At 56.7% G+C, this 24804-nt stretch overlaps 1 protein-coding gene across 1 annotated transcript; it reads left to right on the top strand.

The window, feature by feature from the left end:
- Positions 1-674: 674 nt before the first annotated feature.
- Positions 675-24704, top strand: MYO1F (myosin IF). The gene is made up of 28 exons (XM_029052173.2): positions 675-836; positions 8222-8359; positions 9952-10041; positions 10284-10378; positions 10712-10799; positions 11123-11212; positions 11595-11726; positions 12651-12785; positions 13358-13490; positions 13908-14104; positions 14286-14366; positions 14988-15074; positions 15754-15840; positions 16213-16380; positions 17367-17452; positions 18486-18567; positions 18847-18953; positions 19344-19442; positions 19593-19737; positions 20199-20313; positions 20779-20948; positions 21073-21218; positions 21352-21498; positions 21790-21938; positions 22220-22303; positions 22456-22663; positions 23313-23482; positions 23840-24704. The coding sequence occupies exons 1-28, from the start codon at positions 834-836 to the stop codon at positions 23914-23916; spliced, it is 3309 nt and encodes a 1102-aa protein (XP_028908006.1). The 5' UTR covers positions 675-833; the 3' UTR covers positions 23917-24704.
- The last annotated feature ends 100 nt before the right edge of the window (positions 24705-24804 follow it).

Genomic DNA, 24804 nt, shown 5'->3' with positions numbered 1-24804 from the left:
CAGCTGGTCCCCCTCCTCAAAAAAAAAATCATAGAATTGGCATTTGTCAAGCACTTATCCCTAGCAAGCACTCGAAAAGCATGACAGAAGAAACTGCTACGCTCCCCGCCCACAGGGAGCTTACAATCTTACAGGGGAGACAGACGTAGAAGCGTTGAATATTCAGAGAGACACAAGTGCTGAAAATAGGCATAAACTAATACTTCAGAAGCTTGAAGGCTTGAAGTTCCTCAGCCACTTCTCAACCTTGGGTCCTGGATCTCAATCCTCAAAGCATACTTTTTGCTCCCCTCAGGGCCTTCTCCAAGTTCTTGTACCTCTCTTATAAGGGCAACCCAGAACTGGTCCTGGGATATGAGCCAGGGCCAACCTGGCTCTAGTTCTAGAGTCCTAGAACTAGATCTTGCTGGCCAGAACCCCAAAAGTCGGAACCTCGAGCACAGAATCCCGGCCCCAAACCTCTTGGCTGTCTGGGGGCTGGAGTCAGCCACTAGTTAGGTCTGGACCCTGTGTGACCCCCTCCTCCTCCTCACCGCCTCTCCCCTCTTGCCCCCCCAACCCCCCGCCGCCTTTCCCTCTCTGTGGTGAGCTGCAGCTTCCCCTCTTCTCTCTGCCCCTCCCCGTGAAAGGAAGTGGAGGGGTGTGGGGGAGAGTAAGGCTTTTGCAAGAGGAACTGGAGCTGAACTAGTCCGGCACTCTAGATCCACTGCCGGGTCGATGCCCAACACCCTGCCTGGGGCCTCCTGATCTCGGCCCTCCCAGCAACCCCAGACTGCATTCCCCTCAGCGCCCGGGACCCCACGGGGCAACGGGCCCCCAAGTCTGTACCCACCATGGTGAGTCTCTGCAGGCCAAGCTGTCCTGCCTCGCTCTGGGTACTGTATTACCCTGGGCATCGCTCAAGGGATGTCAGCTCTTCCCCCTTGGGCATCCTCCATGAGCTCTGCTCTTGTTCCAGGCGGACTTTGGGGATGTCGGGCCCTGTCCTTGGCAAGTCCCCACTGCCTTGGATCCGTGCCCTCTAGCATGGTCCTGCACAGGCTGAGGAAGGATATGTCTACCGGGTCGAACCCCTAGAGCTGCCCCCGCTCCTCTGCTCCTCCACATTGCAGAGGAGAGTAAATTGTCAGCAAATAAATCCCAGAGCACTAGGGGTTCATGGTCAATCTGGGCAGAGGTGTTCCCCAAAGACTTGGAAGTAGTCCAAGACTTGGGACCTCGGGTGGGGTTACCACCTTTCCTCCCGGCCCTGTCGTCTCCAGACTGAATGGGAGGGGTGGGGGTTTGGCTATGAGTCAGCTGAGGCAGACAGTTGTGCTGCCCTCAGGGAAACCCCCTCCCCGCTCAGCATGCTCACTTGAACTGGGGTCTTCCCAATGGGGCAGAAGGGGAGCATCTGCTCAGCACTTGAAACTGTGCTTGGCACCTAGTAAGCGCTTAACAAATACCATCGTTATTATCTGCCGGGGAGGGGCTTGGGGGAGGCTGACGGGGAGAGATGCAGGCACCTAGCAGACCCCTGCTGGGTTTGAATCATCGAGAGGATGGCATCGCTGTAACAGTGATGTTGTTACTCTAAACAGTTTCGGTGGGGTGTGACCGTGCGGTGATGGGAGTAACCGTCCTTGTAAGGGATGGTGCCACTGTGATGGCATAACTGTCGTGAAGCCAAACTGGGGACAGGCTATCGTGATCGTGGCCACGAAGCTGAAATGGTGATTGATGGAGTGACAGTACCAGTTATGGTCTTGGGGTTAATATAGCTGAAACCGTGACAGTGCATGGTGGCCTAATGGTGATGCTGAAGGTGTTGATGTAGCCGTAAAAGGAAGAGCAGTGCTAGACTGGAGGTTTATAACCGTGGTGGGACCTGTCCTCCGAGAAGCTGTACTGGCAGCAGGGTCCATCTAGGAAGCTTTAACGGCTGGGGCATCTGTCTGGGAGGCTGAAAACCTAATGGTAAGGGGGAGGGTGATTTCACTAAACCCAGCTCTCTCTGGTAGCTGAACTGGGGGCCTTTGCCCACACACAACACACACACACACCCTCAAACACACACACACCCCATTCCCACAGTCATTTTCCTTGATCCAAGGGACTGGACAGAGCCCCTTGTACCCTTCTGGCCCCAGAACCAAGCAGAATGGGCAGAACCAAGCAGTGCCATTTGGAGCCTTAAGGAACAGCCCCTGGAGAGCAAGACTCTCCCCCCGACCCCCAACCGCCACCCCCCACACCTCCAACTCTCAGTGGGTCCTGGGGAATCCAGTGGATGTTGCCGGAGGTGTGGGGGTAGAGAGAAGGACTGAGGGGTGGGGAACACCAATCTGTGCTGGCCAGCCCCTCGCAGCAGGAGGGCCTTTCCTTCCCGTGGCTTTGGAGGAGTTGACTCAGTAATGCAGGCTCTTTCTGTCCCAGGGAAGATCAGCCTGATCAGCCCTGAGTCCCTCAGAGAGGCAAAGTCTGATGTGCTGGGGGTTTGTAGGCATCACTGGGGTGGGAGCAGAGACAAGATCACTCTTGGATCTTCCTCCTGCTCCTATCAAGGCTTCTGCCTCAATTTCCTGCTGGAACCGGGAAGGGCAGGTGGTCTGCAAGAGTGGGCGAGAAACAGAGCAAGCAAGCGGGCGACCACAGCTTGCAGGATTTCCCCTCAGCTTGCTTACTTGGCTGGAAAGGAAGTCAGCCGTTTAAGTATAGTTTCTTTTTCCAGTTGGTTCTTTGTTCATGTCAGGGCCAGGTTCCTCCGAAAGGAGAACTCTCACAGAAGCTGGCTTCTCAGCTCCAAAGAAGCTAATTCGTTTGCATATTGCCTCACGCAGACTTTGTACAACATTCATTTAATATAGAAATGCCCAGAACTCTCCCCAGACCCACCTCTCCCCAATCTGCCTTTTCTTTTTCCTCTCAGTGTTTCCAGGCCCAGGCTGGAAAAACTCTGGGTTAGACTCTGGCTCAAAACAACCAGTCTCAACCACAGCCCTGGCAGGGCCTCTCTCCCCGACCCTCCCCCCCCCCCCCCCCCACCCGGCCCATCTTCCCCTTTCCTCATTCCAAGACTTAAAGGGCCAAGAGGAGTTTGGGTTTGTGTCTCCGCCTCAGGCTCCGCCCCTGCCCTTCCTTAGGGGGAGCCTGGGTCTGCGTGGCTCTGAGGGTAGGTGGGTGGGGGAGAGATGAGCATGTTGGGTAGCCTTTCACAGAACCCCCCCAGCCCCCCACTCCCTGCCAAGGAAAGGGTCACTAGGGAGTTGGTCATGTGACCCAACCTCGCCCACAGGTTATGAATATGAATGTGAGAGTGGCCGACTGCCATGCTGACAGACAGCCCTGCAGTCCAAGGAGCCCAGGCCAGTAACTGCTTTTCCACTGCTCCCCGAGTCCTCTCCTGCTTCCTGCCCCACAATAGCTCCCCTGATGAGTATCCCACATGGGAAACTTCTCCTGCCCAACCCCTGCCTAGCCCCACCCAGCCTCAGCTTCTACCTCTGCCCAGCTCCTCCTACACCAGTCTGGTAATAACAATAATAATAATTACCAGCACAGACCCAGCCAGCCCAGCCCAGCCCTAGCCCAGCCCCTGAGACAGGGACAATATCAATTGTAATTCAAGTGCCAGGACTGGGGTGGTGACTGAAAATGAGCCAGAATAGGCCCTCTGCTCTCAGCTGATTTCCCCTATGAATGAGGCCTGGGGTATCAGCCCAGAACTTAAGGGGAAGTGGGGGTCGGGGATTGCAAGTGTGGCTGCTTGCAGTCCAGCCCATAGGCTAACTAAATCTAGGGCTTTGTGTATATGAGGTAGGGATGAAATAAATACTGGTTGTGTGTGTGTGTGCCGGGAGTGGGTGGGGGGAAGGTTGTCTTTGAGGGGGTAAGTGCTGGTGTTAGGGGGTTAAATGTGGGGAAATGGGGAGAGAAATTCTGGACTCTGGGGGCAAACTACAAGGAATGAAAGCTAAATTCCAGTTAGGGAAGAATGGGAAAGCCCCTACCGAGGCTCGGTCCTCGATTTAGGGGGCTAGCTCTTTCAGATGCGGTGGTTTTAATGGCTAAGCCCCGGGTGGGAGAAAAGGAGATGTGCCGGGGTGGGAGAAGAACGAGGGTTGAATCAATCAGTCTTCCTCACCGATTCCTGCCCAGATCCTAAATTGCCCTCAGTTTAGCTGCAAACTAATGTGCAAATCTATGTGGCTTATTTCAGAGTCCAAAGTTCAGATTCTTTGGGTGACAGCTACTCTGAGGGGATCTCAGTAGCTTCAGAGAAGAACCTACAAAGTGGTGGCTACAAGGCTATCCCACTTAACTATGCCCAGCGTAACACACGTGCTGCTGCAGGCATCCCCTCATCCCGGTATCAATCAATCAATGGTATTTATTGTGCACTTACTGTGTGCAGAGCACTGGACTAAGCATTTAGGAAAGTACAATATAAAGAGTTGGTAGACATATTTCCTGCCCTCAAGGAGCTTGTTCAGGAGAGCTTCCAGTGGCCATCCCAGGGTCTGTCAGTATATGGCAAGGGCTTGCAATTATTCACCGGCAGCCAGTGAAACAAGACCCTGGCCTTTTGGCCCATACCACTGTATCTGCTCCATCCACCATCACTAGGGGCTCTATGCCCTGCCAGGACCAGAGCAGGAGCTGAGGGTATGCCTGGCCTTTTGGATGTGAATATCATGCACAGTTCAAATCCCTGTGCACCTGGCAAACTCAGATGAGCTTTTCAAACCTGAGTGCACAGCTCCGAGATGCTGACAGGCCCCAAGGCCCCAGGAGATAGGGATAGGTCAGGGTCAGGAGGGGAAGTGAGAGGGAGGAAGAAAGGGGAAGCCGGGGTCGGGATCTGGGTCAGTCAGAGAATGTGGAGCAGAGGAAGTGAGAGTAAGAGAAGGGAGCAGGAAAGAGGAAACAAGAGGCCTGAGTCTGTCCCTCTCCCTAACCCCAAATCCAGCCAGCGGCCACTGGTCCATTTTTCTATTTTTCTAGGTCTAGCTGAGCTCTGGGCCAGCATCAGCAATGAGACTTGCACTGAAAAAATGGAGGGGTTGGGGCCCAGAGCTAGGAAGTTAGTGTTTCTTTACTCCCCTCAGGCAAGGACTTGGAAGGAGAGGCTAGAGCTAGAGGCTGGGGCTGGGGACTGAGGCTAGGGATTGGGACTCAGCTAGGGGCTGGGAGCTGGGATCAGGGGTTAGGGGCTGGGGCTGGGGCTGGGGCTAGGGCTGAGACTGGACCTGGGTCTGGTGTTAGGACTGAGGCTGGGAATTGAGGCTGAGGGCTGGGGCTGGCTGGAAACCTAGAGTAAGTGTGGGAAGGAGAAGGGAAAGGCTGAGGAAGGGCAGGGTTGGGGGCTGGTTGGTGGAGGAGGTCAGGAGGGGGTGGGTGGAGGTGGAACAGGGTCGGGGGCCAGGGCCAGGCCAATACCCACCAGTTATTCAGCCTGACAAGCTCCCAACTCTCAGGCCTACAGGGCTCCCAGGAGAAGAGCCAGGGCCAAATTGCCAAAAGTAGGATGGCAGAGAAGGGGTGGGGAGCTGGACTCCCCTCAGTGAGGAGCTGTGGGGGTCAAGGAAGGTAAGAGTCCCCCACCTAAGTCTGAGGCTGGACTGAGGTCATGGGCTGAGGTGGCCCATACTCATCCCTGACCCCACTTTGGGCCTGGACCAAGGAGCACAGGGACTCTACCACATATAATAATAATAATGTTAGTATTTGTTAAGTGCTTACTATGTGCCAAGCACTGTTCTAAGCACTGGGGTAGATACAAGGTCATCAGGTTGTCCCACGTGGGGCTCACAGTCTTCATCCCCATTTTACAGATGAAGTAACTGAGGCACAGAGAAGTGAAGTGACTTGCTCAAGGTCACACAGCTGACAAGCAGCAGAGCCGAGATTAGAACCCATGACTTCTGCCTCCCAAGCCCCGGCTCTTGCCACTGAGCTACGCTGTTTCTCTCCAGTGTATCCCCTACAAGTGTGCTCGCCCTTCCCCCAGTGTTAGGTTGAGCCTAGTGGCTTCATGCTGTGACCTGTGCTGAATAATTACTCTCCCCAGCTTCAAAGCCTTATTAAGGCCACATCTCCTCCAAGAGGTCTTCCCTGACTTAACCCTCATTCCCTCATCTCCCGCTCCTTTCTATATCGTTCTGACTTGTTCCCTTTATTCGCCCCCCTTCCCGACCCCACAGCACTTACATATGTATCTGTAATTTATTTACTGATATTGTCTGTCTCCCCCTCTAGACTGTAAGCTCGCTGTGGGCAGGGAGTGTGCCTGTTATATTGTTACATTGTACAGTGCTCTGCACACAGTAAGTGCTCATTAATAGACTGACTGACTGACTAGGAGAGGTGATGTGGTGCTGGGGTCAAGCTGGAAAGGGCCTTGGAGTTCCACAGAGGGGCTGGGTAGAAGACAGGCAGACAGCTGGGCGTGGATCCAATTCAATCTTCTGACAGTGCCCTTCAAAAGTTTCCACCAGCTGATTCCCGCCCCCTGCTGTCTGCGTTCACTTCCCATTACCCTCCAGCCTGGAGCTTCTGCTCCGCCCCGCTGACCTGTCCTGCAGCTATTCGTTCTCAGTTGCCGAACCCTTGCCCCTCTTCTCCTGGCACATGGCATTCCCCATGCCAAGGCCACTTCCTTCAGGAAGTTTCACCTAATTAGTCCCACCCATCCCCAACGTGCTAGCTCTATCCATAACCTTCCACGCCCATCATCTGCTTCCTGTAATTACCACATTTTTAAATATAGGCGGTTCAACCTGATCTGAACAACCTCACTTATCAGCCCCAATTTAGCAACAATATGCCTTTCTGCTCAGCGCTGTTGGGCTCCCTTAGATCCGGGACCACAAGATAGTTGTCCATTGAATTCAGAGTTCTCTGCTCAGCCCAGGTTCTTCAAATGCATCCAAATGACCTCTGATCCCTGCTCCTTATCCAGGGGCACTTCTGCCTCTTTTTACAAAGAGAGGCCTGGATAGGAAAGGCAACATAATTCTCTCAGTTTAGAATAGGGTGGGGAGTGTGAAGACCAAGTTTCCAAAACAGGCAAGAGAAGAGCCCACACTGCAGAAGAGTGGCCTGACTGTCTCTGGGTGAGGAAAATGGGAACCCACAGCTCTCTCAGAATATCTGAGCTACAAAAAGAATGATAACAGAACAATGAAACCCGAAAGGAGGAAAAAAAAGCTGCCAGAAAAATCCTTTCCATCTTTAAAGGGGGCTGGTAATATCACAGAGTAATTTAAGTCCTAGCTGCTGGGGCAGGACCCTCTACTTGTGACACAGCCGGCAGCTCCCTGCTTTGTACAACACTCAACCGCTGACCTTTTCCCGATCCCCTGCACGTCACTGCAGCTAGTGCGTTGGTAGGGACTGTATGTGCTTAGGTCTTTCCTGGCCTTTTTTGGTTGGGGGCCATATTTGGTCTTTACATGGGACCCCCCAGCACCTAGAGTTAATGGACTGGGCCATGGGGAGAGTTTTCAATGCCATCAAGTCTCTGAGAAGCATGGGGTGGTGGGTGGGGGTGGGGAGTAGGGGCTGGAGAGGACTCAGGACTGGGTCTGTTCCAGTCCAAGGCAGAGCAGCCCATGTTCTACATCAGGGGTCAGAGCTCAGAGATCCTTCCGACCCTTCCAGGGCCAGACTCTTTTCCATCTTCTCCCACAATCCCCCCCACCCCCCACCCCAACATTTCTGCTCCCATCCTTCTAGCAGCCCCTTTTACCAGCTACCCACCATGGATGAGGAAGATGGAATAGGTTTGGAGTTTGGCAGAGAGTACAGAATAGGGGACAGCCTCATCCCCACAGTCTTTCTGCCCCAGGACCTAAGAGCCATTGGGAACTAGGATAGGAACTGCCCTGAGTCAGGGCCAAAGTTACCTTTCCTCCTTCTCACCTTCCCAGACCTTTGTCATGACCCAGAGTGCATCTTGCACTCAGTGTGCTTGGGGTTATGAGTTTAAGTTGTGGGGGTGGGGGTGGGGCAGGGAAGCCCCTCTAAGGCTGCTTACTAAATCAGTGGCTGCAAATTTAAAGCTCATATTACAGGAAATCGGCATGTTTTTGTGCTTCTATGTCCTTACTGCCCCACCTCAGCTCCTTTTCTGTTGGGTTGAACTGGCCCAGCCTGAAGCAACTAGAGTTTGGGCTCTGCCTTGAGGTCCCCATCCTGACTCCGCCTCAGACACCACTCTCCTCTCCTTCACCCCCAGGGAAGCAAGGAGCGTTTCCACTGGCAGAGCCACAATGTGAAGCAGAGTGGCGTGGACGACATGGTGCTCCTGCCTCGGGTCAGTGAGGAGGCCATCGTGGAGAACCTAAAGAAGCGTTTCCTAGACGACTACATCTTTGCATCCTCCCAAGAGGGCTGGGGAAGGGGGGGGGGAACGAAATCAGGGGGCGAGGGCAGGGGGGTAGTCAAGGCCAAGGCAGGAAGCAAGGCCAGGGATGGGCCTAGGCATTTCGGCACCGACCAGATTATGTAGCCCTCCCTGAAGGGTCAGAACAGGGGTGGGGGTTCTGTCAGGCAAGCTGACCTGAGACTTCATAGCCCCAAGTTCACTAGGACCCCACACCCTAGCAGCAGGAAGGTTCTGAACAGGACCAGTGGCTCCAGGGGGCCAGTTCAGAGGAGAGCAATGTAAGGGTGGAAAGACTGCACCAGTCTGCCCCTCACCTTCCCTCCAAATCCTAACCCCATCCCCCATCTACCATGCCAGGGGCCCTGCCCTCTCCGAGGGATGGTCCTGCCCCAGACACAACCAACATATCCTCCCACACACCCCCTTTTATGTCCTGAGGGTGGAACCAGGGTGGCATTCCCCATATACTGTGCCTGCAATGGCTTTAGGGGTGGATGTGGCAGGAAAGGAGGGATGGGGATGGGGAGGAAGTTTCTAGCTGAGACAACACCCCTCCCACACCCCCCCCGACTCTATTCTGGCCCTACTCCAGACCGGCAGGATGGCGGGTGACTCCTGGTAATGAGAAAGGATTGAGCCCCCAGCAAGTCTCCCACTTTGTGCCCTCCCACTTCACAATCAGTCCCTCTTTCTCTCCCCACTGGCTCCTAAGGCGAAGGATGTCTTCACCCCCCTACTCCTCTTCACCCCCCTACCCCCATTCTTCCTCCAGGGTGACTCAATGCCCCTAGGACTTCCCCATTTCACAGGAAGCACCCTGACTCTGGCCCCAGCTCCAGTCCAGCCTGGTCAACTAGCCTTCACCCCCAACTTCCGCTTAGTTGGGGGGGGGGGGGCGGCGCACAGTGCCCAAGGCCTTTAGGGGTAGCAGGCCTGAGTCACCTGGGTTTATACTCTTGTTCTCTTCTTCCCCTCCCCCACCCCCACCCCCAATCCTCCACTTTGTGGCCCCATTTTTTTGCCAGTGGTCTGAGTTTCCTCAATCAGATTCCCACTGGCTCAATGTCAAGGCCACTCAAGAAAAAGTAAAACAGGTAAGGACAATCCCCATCCCCAACATCCTCCCCATCTCCATATCCATCTCCTTGGAGTGCTGTGCTCCACCCACCCCCAACACTATCCTGAGGACTCTTCTGCTCATCAGAAATGGTGGCTGGAAGCTTAGAGAGCTGTGGAAATGAGGGAAGGGGAAACCTGACCTGTCTTAATTGAGTCGTGAGTAGAGCATTCTAAATGTCGGGGCTCCAGATCATCAGGGCCACAAGGATATAGGGGAAGGGAGAGAGGGCCTGGAAGAAGAAAGGAGAGGAAAGGAGAGAGGGTGGAGGTAGCTGGTCAGGTGACGGGTAGATCCCGTAGGTGAGGGGGAATGTGGGAGAAGAACGAAAGAGGCAGTAAGTCCTGGACCAGCTGGAAGAGGACGTGTGTGTGTGTGTTTGGGTGGGGGGGGCGGGGGAGGTGCGCTCTTTGGGGGAGAGAGGGACAGCCCAGAGATTGTGGCCCTTGACCCAGCTGTTCAGACCTACATCGGCTCTGTCCTCATCTCCGTCAACCCCTTCAAGCAGATGCCATACTTCACCGACCGCGAGATCGAGCTCTACCAGGGAGCGGTGAGGGGATGGGTTGGCGGGGGCAGAGGAGAAGAAGAGGTGGTGGGGAAAAGGGCAGGAAGAGAGGGAAAGGCAAAAGAGAGATGGGAGGGGAAGGTGGGGATTGGAGGGGGGTGGAGGGGAGAGAGCAAGCAGGGAGGTTGGGGTGGGGGGAAAGCAGTGTGTGAAAGGACCTGCATGGTTGCAGTTAAGGGACATGCAGCCTGACGCCCAAACCCCTTTCTTCCACCCCGGCCTCATAGGCTCAGTATGAAAACCCCCCCCACATCTATGCACTGACCGACAACATGTACCGCAACATGCTCATCGACGGCGAGAACCAGTGTGTCATCATCAGGTATAGGTTTACCCGGCTCCCCTGCCTCTCCCCGCCACTGTCTTTCTTGCCCTCAGATTTGCAGTGGAGGGGGCAGTCCTGGGGAGGGAAATGCTGCACCCCCCTCTCCCACATGGGAGAAGTGGCGAAGTGGAGAGGGCACGGTGCTCCAGTGTTGGCTGTCAGAGCAGTGGGGTCGGGGCCACTGGGGCTGTGTCCCCACAGGTGTGCGCCTAGGGCCAGGGCCATATTGGCCTCCCCCGTGCATCGGCTGGGCCCACCCTCTCCCCTGCCCCAGCCCCCCAGCTTGCCCCAATGCTGCTCCCTGCACTGAGGCGGTGGATGTCCCCACAGCGGAGAGAGTGGGGCAGGGAAGACCGTGGCGGCCAAGTACATCATGGGCTACATCTCCAAGGTGTCCGGCGGGGGAGACAAGGTCCAGGTGAGGGGCGGGTGCTGTGGGGACCTGGGGTGACCGAGGCTGACACTCCAGTCGCCCAAAGGGAGGGAGGGATGTCAGCCCTCAGCCAGGAGCCCACGTGCCCCCCTGGCATTGCTCCCTGACCTCTCAGTGCCTGGCATATGGGCCACAGATCCTGGCACTCGTGTGTCTCTGGGGGTGTTGGGGACCCTCCAGTGCCAGCGCCTCCAGTGCCAGGTCAGAGGGGCCCGTCAGCTAAGGTGCCCTGAGGTCAGTAGTGAAACCCAGTCCTGACCCCACCCTCTGCCCCAGCCACCGTGTTGATGCTGGCCTTGCCCCCGCAGCATGTGAAGGATATCATTCTGCAGTCCAACCCGCTGCTGGAGGCCTTCGGCAACGCCAAAACCGTCCGCAACAACAACTCCAGCCGCTTTGTGAGTCTGTTCAGTTGGAACCTCCGCTCCCTCCCCCCCGCCCCCAGGCTGGCCCTCCCAACACTGAGTCCTGAGGTCCTCAGCTCCTCCTACTGTTGAGCACCCTAGACATCCCCCCACCTCCTGCTCCATGCAGACCTGGCCGGTCCCAGCAACCCCCGAACTGGGCTGAGGAGGAAGTCACACATATTTGGTCGGTTCTCCCTGTCCTCAGCTGAAATTTGGGGTCTGGGTGGGCTCCAGTGACCTTTCCAGGTATGCCCCAGCTGGAGTGAGGAGGTCCCCATCCCCTAGTTATTCCCAAGGGACCGTGGCCAGCTCTCTACTGCCTGGCAGCTGGCCCAAGCAAGCTCCTGCTGATGGTCCTCTCCCTTGCACCCAGGGCAAGTACTTTGAGATCCAATTCAGTCGGGGAGGGGAGCCCGATGGGGGAAAGATCTCCAACTTCCTGCTGGAGAAATCTCGTGTGGTCACCCAGAACGAGAGCGAGCGTGGCTTCCATATCTACTACCAGGTATGAGCCCGTTGGGGAGGTTGGGGGCTAGGCCTTTCTGGACTAAGTCTCTCCTTTCCTCTTCTCCCACTCCCTGCTGCATCACCCTGACTTGCTCCCTTTGTTCTTCCCCCGTCCCAGTCCCACAGCACTGACATACATATCTGTCATTTTTTAGATATATTAACGTCCGTCTCTAGACTGTAAGCTCGTTGTGGGCAGGGAACCTGTCTGTTTATTGTTTTGGTGTATTCTCCCAATCGCTTAGTACAGTGCTCTGCACACAGAAGTGCTCAATAAATATGAATGAATGAATGAATGCTGGATGGAGTCAGGAGGGAGCTTCCAGGGGCCAGAGGCGGGGGAAAACTGTTTCCTGTGGTGTGTCACACCTGGGTCTGCAACTTGCGCTGGTGCCCAAGTTGGGCACATCAGGCCAGTTGGGTCCTGATGTAGTAATAGTAGAAGTAATAGTTTTTATTAAGCGTTTACTGTGTGCAGAGCTCTGTGGCCATCCTTCTGGGACCCCGGCTGCGTCTGCACACTGAGGTGGCCGGGTCTCTAATTTACATGAAACATTAAAGTGCAAACTGTCAGCCGAGGGGGCAGTGTTTGTCTCCTCTTCCTTCTGTCATTCCCCACAGCACCCACTTGAGAGAGAGAGAGAGAGACAGAGAGACAGAGAGAGATGAAGAAAGAGAAAGAGAAAGTGTGTGTGTGTGCTTGCGTGTGTCCTGCATGCACAAGTGTCCTCCCTCCCCCATCAGACTGTCAGTCTCCTGAGGGTAGAGACCATCCCTTCTCCTTCCTCTATCTCTTCCTCAACTGCCCAGAACAGGGTTCTGCATAAGGGGGACACTCCAAAGAGCCTGTGCCTAACTAACAGACTGACTGGCTGGCCGGGAGGAAGAGGCCACCCCCAATCCCACTCTCTCTCCCCTCCAGCTAATTGAGGGGGCCTCCCAGGATCAACGACAGAACCTGGGCATTATGACTCCTGACTATTACTACTACCTCAACCAGTCTGAAACCTACAAAGTGGATGGCACCGACGACCGCAGTGACTTCCACGAGACTCTGGTGGGCAGGGGGAGGGCCGCTCTGCTGCCCTCCCCTGGTTTTCCCTTCCCCTCGCCTTCCCTCCCCCAGGCTCTCTCTTGAGGGCCCCAAAGTTCCCAAAGCCAACCCAGGCAGGAGCCGAGGGCTCCAGAAACCCTTGCTCCTATGGGCGAGGGAGGAGAGCAAAAGGCTAGGTGGCCCACTGGCCAGAGGGAGGCTCCTTGACATATGGGAGAACCCTGAGCTGGTAGAAGCTACAGAAGAGATGGAAGGAAGGGGAAGGCAGAAATTCCAGAGGAATCCTCATGTCATCTGCCATCCTCCCCCCAACCCCAGGTCCGCTCCCAGCCTTCCCAGAATGCACTGGGGAGCTCGGTCCCCTTGGCTCAGCTGCAACTCGGAGATAGTGATGCCCAGAGAGAGAACCGGAGAGTTGGCTAGCCCAGGGCCATTCCTAGACCCCCAATTTCTCCAATTCCCCACCCCACTCCCTTCCCTTGCCCAGAGTCACCCCCAGACTCTGATTACGCCCCAGAATGGCATGATAGATGCAGGAGATGGGGGCCCTAAATGGAGCTGCTCTGTGCCCCCAGAATGCCATGCAGGTGATTGGCATCCCCACTGAGGTCCAACAGCTGGTCCTACAGATTGTGGCTGGTATCCTTCACCTGGGCAACATCAGCTTCCGTGAGGAGGGCAACTACGCGCAAGTGGAAAGTGCCGACTGTGAGTCTGCCCTGCAGGCCATCCAGTGGAGAGGAGCAGGGGCCAGGGGCCGGGGACCAGGGAAGAAGGGTCCAGAGAGATTCCTGGGCATTTGGACTCTGACCCCAGGTTGGGGGATGAAAGAAGGAGTCGTGGGGTGGGGGGCGCTCTAGCACCCTGAATCCCTATGTGGGTAGGGGGGGACCAGTACCTGACAGCCAGTGCTGAATTTGTAAGGACAGAAGAGCTCTGGCTCAAAGGACTTATGTCATTTAACTTTTCAATGTAAAATGACATGGAGTGTGCAATGGCATTCTTGTTGTTAGGACCAACTACAGTAATGCTACCCACTCTATAATGCCAGGGCTGTATGAGTTGTCGTGCCCATAGGGACCCAACTTCAGGTTAAGCCCTGCTGATGGCTCCCCCTACCCCCAGTGCTGGCCTTCCCTGCCTACTTGCTGGGCGTGGACAGCGGGCGGCTCAACGAGAAGCTGACCAGCCGCAAGATGGACAGCAAGTGGGGCGGGCGGAGCGAATCGATTGACGTGACTCTGAACGTGGAACAGGCCGCCTACAGCCGCGATGCCCTGGCCAAGGGGCTGTACGCCCGGCTCTTCGATTTCCTGGTGGAGGTCGGTAGGGTGGGGGCGTTGGGGGAGGATTGAGAAGGGGGAGTGGGGATGGGCGGGGTAAAAGGAGAGGGAGAACAGGAGAGAGGAGGGGCTTGGAAGGGATGTGAGGGAATTAGTAGCGGGTGGGGCTCTAGGACTGAGAGTTGGCCCCTCCTGTTTCTCTTCCCCTGCCCCCAACCAGGCCATAAACAGAGCTATGCAGAAGCCCCACCAGGAGTACAGCATCGGTGTGCTTGACATCTATGGATTTGAGATATTCCAGGTACACCTTTCCCTCCTCTAAGCTCCACTCCCAGTCCCTGATCCAGATGGAATGGGACGCCCCTACCCTGATAATTAAAATTCGAGATCAGTCAACCCCTTCTTCCCTTGGGAAAACAACAGCACGCTAGTTACGCAACAAGGAGACATCTACACCATTCCTATCCAACATCTATCTTCCCAGCATCTTAACTGCTATTGGGAGAGGGGTTGAAGGGCATACACAGAGATAGCCAAGGGAGAGGGTTGGGGGTGGGTGGGGAGGAGGAGGTTGAGAGAGAGAGTGTGTTAGCACTGAGGGGCCAGGTGGCTATGTAAAAAAAGGGAAAGGGAGGAAAGGGAGACAGAGACAGAGAGAGTGTGCTGTTCTTTGTATTTGAAAATGATGCTGCCGATGAGAGATTTCATCCCCATGTGTGGCTGGGTCTGAAAAGGCAGTCTCACTTCCTCCCCCTCAATCAATCAATCTTATTTTTTGAGCGCTTACTGTGTGCAGAGCACTGTACTAAGCACTTGGAAGGTACGATTCCGCAGTAAAGAGAGACAATCCCTACCCACACTGGGTTTAATCAGTACAGAATCCTCCTGCACGTTCAACCCCTTCTTCCTCCCTGCTTTCCAGAGAAACGGCTTTGAGCAGTTCTGCATCAACTTTGTGAATGAGAAGCTGCAGCAGATCTTCATTGAGCTGACGCTGAAGGCTGAGCAGGTATAGGAGGTGATCGACCCAGGCAGCGGTTAGCATCCTCCCTCCCCCCAGGGCAGTGCCACCATCTGCCCCACCAGGAGTCTGAGTCTCTGGGGCTGCCTCTCTACCCTGGCCTTTCCCAGCATGGGGAAAGGAAGCTGCTATGGGATCATTCTTGCCAGACCCACTTACGGGGGAGACTCTCTGCTCTTCTTCAGAGGGAGCAGGGTGGAGTGGAAAGACCGCTTCCAGCTCTGCCAGCTGGTAGGCTGCCGGACCTCGGGCATACCTCCTAACCTCTCTGGGCCTCAGTTTCCTCATCTGGAAAATGGGGATGATAATATCTGCCTCTCCCTACCTCACAGGGATGAGGTGAGGATAAAAATGAGATCATGTGAAAGTTAAAGCCTAGGTTGAGAACAGCAGCCCTCACAGGAGGCTCCTGTCCTCTGCTCCCTTCCCCCTGCTCCCTAACTGTGCTCTCTGCCTTCTCCTCCCTGCCCTCCCCTCCCTTCTGTTCCCTGTCCTCTGCTTACCTGCCCTCTGCTCCCCACTTGGAATCCTCTTTCTCCAAGCTCTGGGAAGGTGAAACTGTACATGGTTTTGCAGCCGCCATGAACCCAGCTACTGCCCTTCCTCCCTTAATTTCGGGGCTGTCCCTGAACTGCCTTAACCCGCACCCATTTTTCCATCCCTCCAGGAGGAGTATGTGCAGGAGGGCATCAAGTGGAGTCCCATTGAGTACTTCAACAACAAGGTGGTGTGTGACCTCATCGAGAACAAGCTGGTGAGAGCAAGGGAACAGGGCCAGAGGTCTAGCTCTGCTCCTGGCAAAGAGGGCAGGGCAGGACTCAACTGAACCCTTAGGAATTTTCCATCTGGGGAGCAAAGGGGAAAATAGCAAGGCAGAGGGGGAACTCGGGGCCTTTTGAACAACAGGCACCATGCAAATCGGTTGCAAATGCCACACAAGTTCCCCTCTCAGTCAGCATCCCTGGGGGAGGAGGGCAAGCTGGTCATGGTTGGCGGGGGGGCTGAGGGGGACAGCGAAGAGTGAAGTCATAGGGAGGCTCCTCGAGGAGGGCACCCTCTGCCCCCCAACCTCACTGGGCCCTGACTCCTCCTCTCCGGCTTCTTGGTCCCTCGCTCTGACCCCTAGAATCCTCCCGGCATCATGAGTGTCCTGGACGACGTGTGTGCTACCATGCATGCTACAGGGGGCGGAGCTGACCAGACGCTGCTGCAGAAACTGCAGGCCGCCGTGGGCTGCCATGAACACTTTAACAGCTGGAGCTCTGGTTTTGTCATCCACCACTACGCAGGCAAGGTACACGGCTCGGCCCCACCCAGCTACCCCAGACTTCCCAATCTGGCTCCAGGGCCCCTAGCCCCTTTCCTGCCCTTCCCCAAATCTAAACCTTAACTCATCCCTTGTGACATAACTGCAGCCCAGTGTCCTCTGCTCTCAGCCTGACTAGAAGGTCTCTGCCTCCAGGGCTGGCAAGCCAAAAAGAGGAAGAGTCCCCAGCTCCCAACGTACCCTGGGGCAGGCGCCGCAATCACGGGCAGGCAGATGGTCAGGCAGGCAGGGAATAAAGTCAGTCCGGCCAAAAGACTAAACTGGAATTAGGCCAGGCACATGTAATTCTCCGTGTATGGGAGAACCACGGCCTAGTGAAAAGGGTACAGACCCGGGACTCAGGGGACCTGAGTTCATTCGTTCATTCATTCAGTCGTATTTATGGAGCACTTACTATGTGCAAAGCACTGTACTAAGCGCCTGGGAGAATCTGATTCAACAACAAACAACCACATTCCCCGCCCACAAGCTCACTGATACCTGCCTTCTGGGTGATCTCGAGCTAGTCATTTTACCGCTCTGAGCCTCAGTTTCGTCATCTGTTCTCCCTCCCTCTCTGACTGTGAGCCCCACGTGGGACAGGGACTGTGTCCGATCTGCGTATCTTGAATCTACCCCAGCACTCAGTACAGTGCTTGGCACAGAGTGAACGCTTAACAAATTCCACAGTTATTATCACCAGGACACTCCCTAAAATTGGGGTCTATGCATAATCTACAGAGTCACATGCGCATCCAATGTCTCTCTCGCATACTTCACAAACTGGATCATGAAACCCAGATGAAACACCATCCCCAGTGCACAAGCACGCACGTGCGCGCGTGCGCACACCTGTTCCCCAGAGATATATGACCGAGGGAGGGGCAGAGAAGATCCCAGCTCCTTTCCCAGGCCCAGCCCCTCCACAGGCCCTGATGTTCAGCCCTTCTCCTGCCTCACCCCCACCCTTACAGGTCTCCTATGACATCAACGGCTTCTGTGAGCGCAACCGTGACGTCCTCTTCTCCGACATCATCGAGCTCATGCAGAGCAGCGAACAGTGAGGCCTGGAGGATGGGAGGTTGGGAGTGGGCAGTGAACAGAGAAGCCTTGGGCGGGCAGAGAGCGGGAGGTCAGACAGGAGAAAGAGAAACTTGCTGGGTCCAGGGCCAGAGTTGGACCAGAGGGCATTTGGGCATTTCCCATCAGCCTGTAAAGGAAACTGCCCTTTCTGCACTTTCCCAGAATGGGGAGGGAGTAGGAGCCCTTTTGATCCAGTCCTAGTCCCGCCTCTGGTGATATCACTCAAGATATCTGCTACCAATTTCCAGAATCCCTGCTTTCTGGAAGCTCCCCAGCCATTGTCCTTGCCACCAGGGAATTATCCTGGAGGCAGTCCAACCCTGGGTGGGAGGGTTGTCCTCAGGCCTTTCAGGGAGGCCGGAGAGAGGCATGGGTGGGGGCTCTGACTGAGAGCGAAGTGGCCTAGTGGAAAGAGCACGGGGGTGGGAGCCAGAGGACCAGAGTTCTAATCCCTGGTCCACCATTGCCTGCTGTGTGACCTTGGGCAAGTCATTTCACTTCACTGGGCTTCAGTTTCCCCATCTGTAAAATGGGGATCCAATGCCTGTTCTCCCCCTCCTTGGACTGTGAGCCCTTTGTGGTATAGGGACTCTATCCGACCTAATGAACCTGGGTCTACCCGAACGCTTAATGCAGTTCTTGACACATAGTAAGTAACAAATGCCACGATAATGATGATGATGATGAGGATGATGATTAAGGGGTGCAGGGCTCAGAAGGGGTCCAGATTGGGGCAGGGAACAGGGACCAGAGGCAATGCAGGACAAGGGCCCTGGCTGGGGGAGCTGGGCACTGGAGCTTTTTTTTCTGGGTTCCTTCTGGCCCTCACTGGAAAACAACCTCAGGACTCCTCTCCCGTTCCCTCCGCCCCACCCCTCCCTCTCCACTTTGACCACTGGACTTTGAATTTAGCATCTCTGGATGGGGTGACCCTAAGAGGGATTGCAGACGAGGCCACCAGGGCCTCCTGACCCCACCCACTCACCATGGCTCCCTGTGCCCCTTGGCAGTGCCTTCATCAGGATGCTGTTCCCCGAGAAGCTGGATGCAGATAAAAAGGGCCGGCCCACAACGGCAGGCTCCAAGATCAAGGTCAGTAAGGCCCATCCACCCACCTGCTCTGGCCCCTGGCTCTTTCCACCTTTCTGCTTCCAATTCTACCTGTCTCCCAAACTCTCTGTCTCTGGGCCCTTTTCCCCTCTGGTCTTGATCTCCCAGCCTCCAGGGCCGGTCGGGGGGTTGGGGGGGGGGTAGGGGTGGGGATCATGGGCAGGTAGGGGAGAGGCAGGTGAAGAGGGGAAAAGGGGTGGGGGACGGGTTCTGGAGCCCTGCTGACAAGCCCTCTCCCTGTCTCCCTCCCGCCCCTGCCAGAGACAAGCCAATGAACTGGTGAGCACCCTGATGAAGTGCACGCCCCACTACATCCGCTGCATCAAGCCTAATGAGACCAAGCGGCCCCGAGACTGGGAGGAGAGCAGGTGAGCTTCTCCCGGGATTCATCTCCCCGCTGCCTCACCTCCACCCCCTGGCCAGAGTGTTTCCACTGGCAACCCCTATCTGGCCCCACCCACCCCCTCTCCTCCTCCATCAAGCCATGGGATTTATTGAGCATACACTGTGTGCACAGCACTGGACTGTAATCTTGGGAGATTACAAGAGAATAAATTCTGCTGCTGACCTCCTGCTGACCCCCAAAGTCTCCCCTGACTCACCTACACTGGCTGAACTGACCTGCTGGAAACCCGCTGAGCCTGAGGGGCTCCCCTGACCTTCTCCTTTCCCCATCCGGTGTCCCCTCTGGTCCATCCCATGTCCCTTGCGACATCGCCTTGCTGGTCTCCTACTTCAACCGTTTGCTCCGGCCTCAGGGTGAAGCACCAGGTGGAGTACCTGGGTCTGAAGGAAAACATCCGTGTCCGCCGGGCCGGCTTTGCCTATCGCAGGCCATTTCAGAAGTTCTTGCAAAGGTGAGAAGGCTTGGTGGGGGGGTAGGGGAGAGACACCCGGAGTTCGGGGGGGGCCTGTGGGATGGGGGCCACAGTTGTCTGATGGGGAGGGGAGCTCACAGTAGTGGGATCGGCGAGACTCCTTGCTACCCCCTGCCCCGGCCACATCAGGTATGCCATCCTGACCCCCGAGACCTGGCCCCACTGGCGAGGGGATGAACGCCAGGGCGTACAGCATCTGCTTCACTCTGTGCACATGGAACCCGACCAGTACCAGATGGGCCGCACCAAAGTCTTTGTCAAGAACCCAGAATCGGTGAGGCTCCCAGGGGCAGGCAAAGGCAGGGGAAGAGACAAGGCCCCGTTCCCTGCTCCCCCCCTCACCGGTCCCCCTTCCAGACACCCCATCGCATCCAGTCTCTGTGCCCCACTGCTGTCTTCTTCATCCCCATCGCCCGTTCACCACCCCTGATGCTCCACGCCCGCTTCTACCTCTCTGGCCACATCCTTGGCTTTGGGTCCCAGGGTCCACACTCCACCCCACTCACCCCCTAACCAGACGTTGCCCAGCATCCCCGACTGCCTGAATCTCAGGTTTGGGGCCCAGAAATCATGTCCCAGCACCAGCCCCTGGCCTTTTCCCTCCTCCTCTCCCCAGTGTCCCTGATCCCTGCTCCTCTCTGCAAATGCCCCTGGCCTCTCTCCTCTCCCCAAGTGCCTACTGGGCAAATTCCTGGGACCCCTGCTCTGAATTTACTGCCAACCTTTCTACCCCAGCTCTTCCTCTTGGAGGAGATGCGCGAGCGCAAGTTTGATGGCTTTGCCCGCACCATCCAGAAAGCTTGGCGGCGCCACGTGGCCGTCCGCAAGTATGAGCAGATGAGAGAAGAGGGTAAGCATCAGGAGGGGTCGGGAGACCTGCAGGGTGCAAGGGAGTGAGAAGGGGGAGCTAAGGAGATGGGAAAGCAGGGGAGGAGGAGGAAGAGGAGCTGGGTCGGGACCAGGACACACTCCTCCCCAGACCTGGGGATTTTCTTCACCCTTCCTGTCTCCCTGCGCCTTCTTGCATACTCCTTCCCTCCCCTGGTCCACTTTCCTTCCGGCACCTTCGATGCCCTTCTTTTCTGGCTCCCAGGCCTGGAGAGATTGGGATAGGCCTGCCATCAACAGTGCTAGGCTCTGGAACTAGAGTCGGAGAGGGAGGGAGATAGGACAGGTGCAGCGGGGAGGTCCTCCCTCCTCCCCTCCCACCCTCCAGAGAGCCTCCCTGGCTGGGCCTGAGTGTTGGGCAACCCCAGGCCCAGAGATGGGCCCCCAGGCCTCTGAACAGGGCCCTGGGGCTGACTCTCTCTCCCAGCCTCCAACATCCTGCTCAACAAGAAGGAGCGACGGAAGAACAGCTTGAATCGGAACTTCGTAGGGGACTATCTGGGGCTGGAGGAGCGGCCAGAGCTGCGGCGCTTCCTGGGGAAGCGAGAGAGGGTGGATTTTGCCGATTCTGTCACCAAGTATGACCGGCGCTTTAAGGTGAGGCCACCGGGTCTGCCTCCCTCGGTCCCCCCCAACCCACGAGGAGAGGTGACGCCTTTGCCTGAGCCCCAACATTTTCAGGGGCTGAGGCTGTATCTGGGTCCCTGCGCTTCCCTTGCAGTCCATAAAACGGGACCTGATCCTGACCCCCAAGCACTTGTACGTCATCGGGCGGGAAAAGGTGAAGAAGGGTCCCGATAAGGGCCAGGTGCAAGAGGTGCTGAAGAAGCACCTGGACATCCAGGTCCTGCGCAGCGTTTCGCTCAGGTAAAAGGTCCCTAGCAGTCCCTCTGGGTCCTGGGTCCCCTGCCCCGACCTTGGTGGCCCCAGGTCTTTACTCCCGTGCTCCTCTGCACCCTGGCCACGTGCCACCCCCAACCCTGCCGTTCCCTCTGGGCAGTACCCGGCAAGATGACTTCTTCATCCTGCATGAAGAGGCGGCCGACATCCTCCTGGAGAGTATGTTCAAGACGGAGCTACTCAGTCTGCTGTGCAAGCGCTTCGAAGAGGTCACCCAGCGCACCCTGCCCCTCACCTTCAACGACACGTAGGTGGCAGCCAGAGGGAAGGCGGGAAGGCGCCTTAGGCCAGAAAAGGAGCTGGAGCCCCAGAGAGGGCCATGGTCCCTGTGGTCTGGCACCCAGGGCCTGGGGAGGACAGAGAATTGAAGACTTCTCCCGAGGGCTTGGAGAAGCCAGGAGGCTGATGGGAGGGAAAGGAACCCAGTCTGTGGGAGGGAAAGGAACCCGATCTGCGGTGGGAGAGGATGGGTGAGTTGTTTGGGGTCTGTGCCCCCTCCACGACTCCCTCACTCACTCATCCCCCCACCATGGCTCAGTCTCCAGTTCCGAGTGAAGAAGGAGGGCTGGGGTGGGGGAGGCTCCCGCAACGTCAACTTCTCCCGTGGCTCCGGAGAAATGGCCACCCTCAAGGTCAGCGGCAAGACTCTGATGGTCAGCATCGGCGATGGGCTCCCCAAAAGCTCCAGTGAGTGTTGGGGGCAGGGAGGCTCCAATGCCTGGGATGGGGAAAGGGATGGACAAGGGACTGGTGAAACTCCTGCAAGATGGGGATGGGGATGGGCAGAAGGGGGCGGGGAGGGGCAGGCAAGCCAAGATGCTGGGACTTTGGGGATCTCCAGGGTAGAGTGGGGTGGTTAGTCCCTAGAAGGGGAGGAAGGGTTAGGGGTGAGTGGACAAAGAGTGGGACCTGGGAGAGAGAGCAGGGTGTTGTCGGGCCAGGCCCTCAGCTTCCTCCTCTCCTTGCAGAACCCACAAAGAAAGGAACTCCCCAGAGCCAGAGCCGTGGTAGGCGGCCGGCCCCAGCCCGCAGTGCCCCAGGCCCTCCAAGAGGTGAGTTCTCTTCCCACTCCCTTCACCCCTGTCACCCAGCAGTCTGTCCCATGTTCCTCTACCCCCTGGGGCCCGGATGTTCTCCTCTCTGGGTCTCACGGCCTTTCCTTCAGATTCCCACTGCCCCATCGCCCCACATTCGCTGTCCCTAGGAACCTGCCGGAACGGGGCCCCTCCCCCAATGGCACCCAGCAGTTCCCAGCAGCAGCTGGAACAGATGTACGCAGGACACCAGAAGCAGTCCCGGGGTCCGCCCGCTGCCATGCTGCCCAAGCAGGGAGCAAGCCGGCGCACACGGGCTCGCCCACCCTCGGAGCAGAACTTGGAGTTTCTCAATGTGCCTGACCAGGGCATGGCAGGGTAGGTGGTGGGTGCTGGGGCTCTTGTGGCAGGAATAGGAGGGCTGGGGGGAGGGCACTGAGAAGATACTAGTGCTGCTGCCCAGCTGGCAGCTCAGACCCTTCACCGCTGTCCTGGACAGAGAGCAGGGGCACCCTAGAAAAGCAGAAACTTGACTCACAGCACCCAGAGAAGGAACCAGAAGAACCCAGGGGTTCTATTTCCCAGACGTCCAGCTTCCTATGGGGCAAGGATATGACGGAGGATCACAGTCCGGCATCATTTATTTCCCCACAACCTGTCACTGCCCACCAAATTGTCCTTTCGTTTCCTCCTTACCAAAATGCAGAGAAGCATTCTTGGCCTTTCCTCTCCGCAGCACCCTAGGTCTCCTCTTTCCTTCCCTCCTTTCCCCTTCCCTCCCCTCCCCTTGCTGGAAAAACTCCAGGTTGGGCTGAGACTTGGGTGCCCCCTTCGCTGAGCTGCAGCCCCTCCCTGGTTCTCCCTTCCCTCCCCCTCAGGTGTCTCCCCAGCACTTCCCCATCTCCTGACACACCTGAACCCAAGTGACTCTCCCCATAGTCCCTTCCCTGCCACTGTCCCTGGGGTCACTGTTCCCCTGAGAGATGGTTGAGGCCACAGACCGCCCCCCCCACCACCTCCCCTGCAGGATGCAGAGGAAACGGAGTATTGGGCCACGTCCTCCACCAGGTGTGGGGAGACCTAAGCCCCAGCCCCGAGCCCCAGGACCCCGCTGCCGGGCCCTCTACCAGTACGTGGGCCAAGACGTGGATGAGCTCAGCTTCAACGTTAACGAGGTCATCGACATCCTGATGGAGGGTGAGTTCTGGAAGGGGGAATGTAGCAGGCGTGGCTTATTTGGGCTTCCTCCTCCTTTCCTGAGCCGCTTTGGGGACCCTTCTATGTGGGAGCCTCAAGAGGGCAGAGACCAGGCCCTCCTTCCCCACACCCTGCCAGGGCCCACAGAGGGAGGAGGCTGAGTGGGGTTTCTCCCAAGGGCTGATAGTGTCCCTGCTGAGACCCAGAGCGGAAGAGGTGGGCAGGTGGACACGGGTACACCTGGGAGAGGACATGCCTGAAGCCTCCCCCCACCCCCGAGAGCCTCAGGGGCTCCCAGGGACACCGAGGGAACGGATGGGGCTCACCCAGCCCACACTCGCCCACCCATCTTTGCAGATCCATCTGGCTGGTGGAAGGGTCGTCTGCACGGCCGGGAAGGCCTCTTTCCTGGCAACTATGTGGAGAAGATCTGAGGCCCAGGGTGGGGCAGCCTCAGTGGCCAACCCTGCTCTCCCCTCTTTGGCCATGACTGGCCTGCCCTGCGCTGCTTCTCCTGAGCCAGACCCCATCCCAGCCTGGAGTCCCCAGTGTCACACCCTCCCCCACCACCTCGTCACTGGCCTGTGGACCTGGCAGGACTGACTTTCAGGCAGACCGGCAGGGGTGGGGAGCCCTCTTGGCACAGTACTGTGTCAGGCCGTGTGTGCAAAAGCCAGGACCTGGGTGGTGTGCTGAGCTGGGTTCCTCACCCTCTCCGTCCCTTGCTGACCGAGAAGCACCCTCCACCTCTCCCTGCCCTGGACTCTCCTAAATCCATCGTCCTGGACTTCCTGTGGCCCCCACCTACTCTGGGGGGCTTGAGACTCCACAGTTTCCTGAGCAGCCAGCCAGGCAGCCAGCCAGCCAGCCACCCTTTCCTTTCCTTCCCTACAGCCAGCTGTCAGACACAGCTGGAGAGGGATGGCTGCAGACACAACCTTCTTGTCTGTCTCCCCCGATTAGACTGAAAGACCATCAAAGGGCAGGGACTGTCTCTATCTGTAACCAATTTGTACATTCCAAGCGCTTAGTACAGTGTTCTGCACATAGTAAGCGTTCAATAAATACTATTGAATGAATGAACCCTCTTCCTGGGCTGCTCAGCACTCATCATCCAAGATCAGCACCCACTGTCCAAGCAGCTGGTCTAGGTCTCAGCTTGCACCATTCAAGAAACAAGAAGAGACTCCAGGATAGTTGTTATAAAGCAATATGGACTTCTTGAGCTGTTGATTCAAAATGAATGGTTGTTTGTTTGCAAGTTGATTTCCAACTAAGTTGTGTGTTGGTCATTTCATAGCAGAGGCACAAAGAGCCCCCTG

This window comes from Ornithorhynchus anatinus, chromosome X1 (genome assembly GCF_004115215.2).
Source record: "Ornithorhynchus anatinus isolate Pmale09 chromosome X1, mOrnAna1.pri.v4, whole genome shotgun sequence".
NCBI classification, from domain to species: Eukaryota; Metazoa; Chordata; class Mammalia; order Monotremata; family Ornithorhynchidae; genus Ornithorhynchus; species Ornithorhynchus anatinus.
Note: the sequence above shows the minus strand (reverse complement) of the source record. Positions and strands in the feature narration are given on the sequence as shown.

Bases quoted from the DNA above. Each gene is read 5' to 3' on its own strand.
- MYO1F (XM_029052173.2), top strand. The intron at 14,105-14,285 runs GTCGGTAGGGTG...GCCCCCAACCAG, and splicing joins TCTTCGATTTCCTGGTGGAG to GCCATAAACAGAGCTATGCA. The intron at 18,954-19,343 runs GTGAGCTTCTCC...CTCCGGCCTCAG, and splicing joins CGAGACTGGGAGGAGAGCAG to GGTGAAGCACCAGGTGGAGT.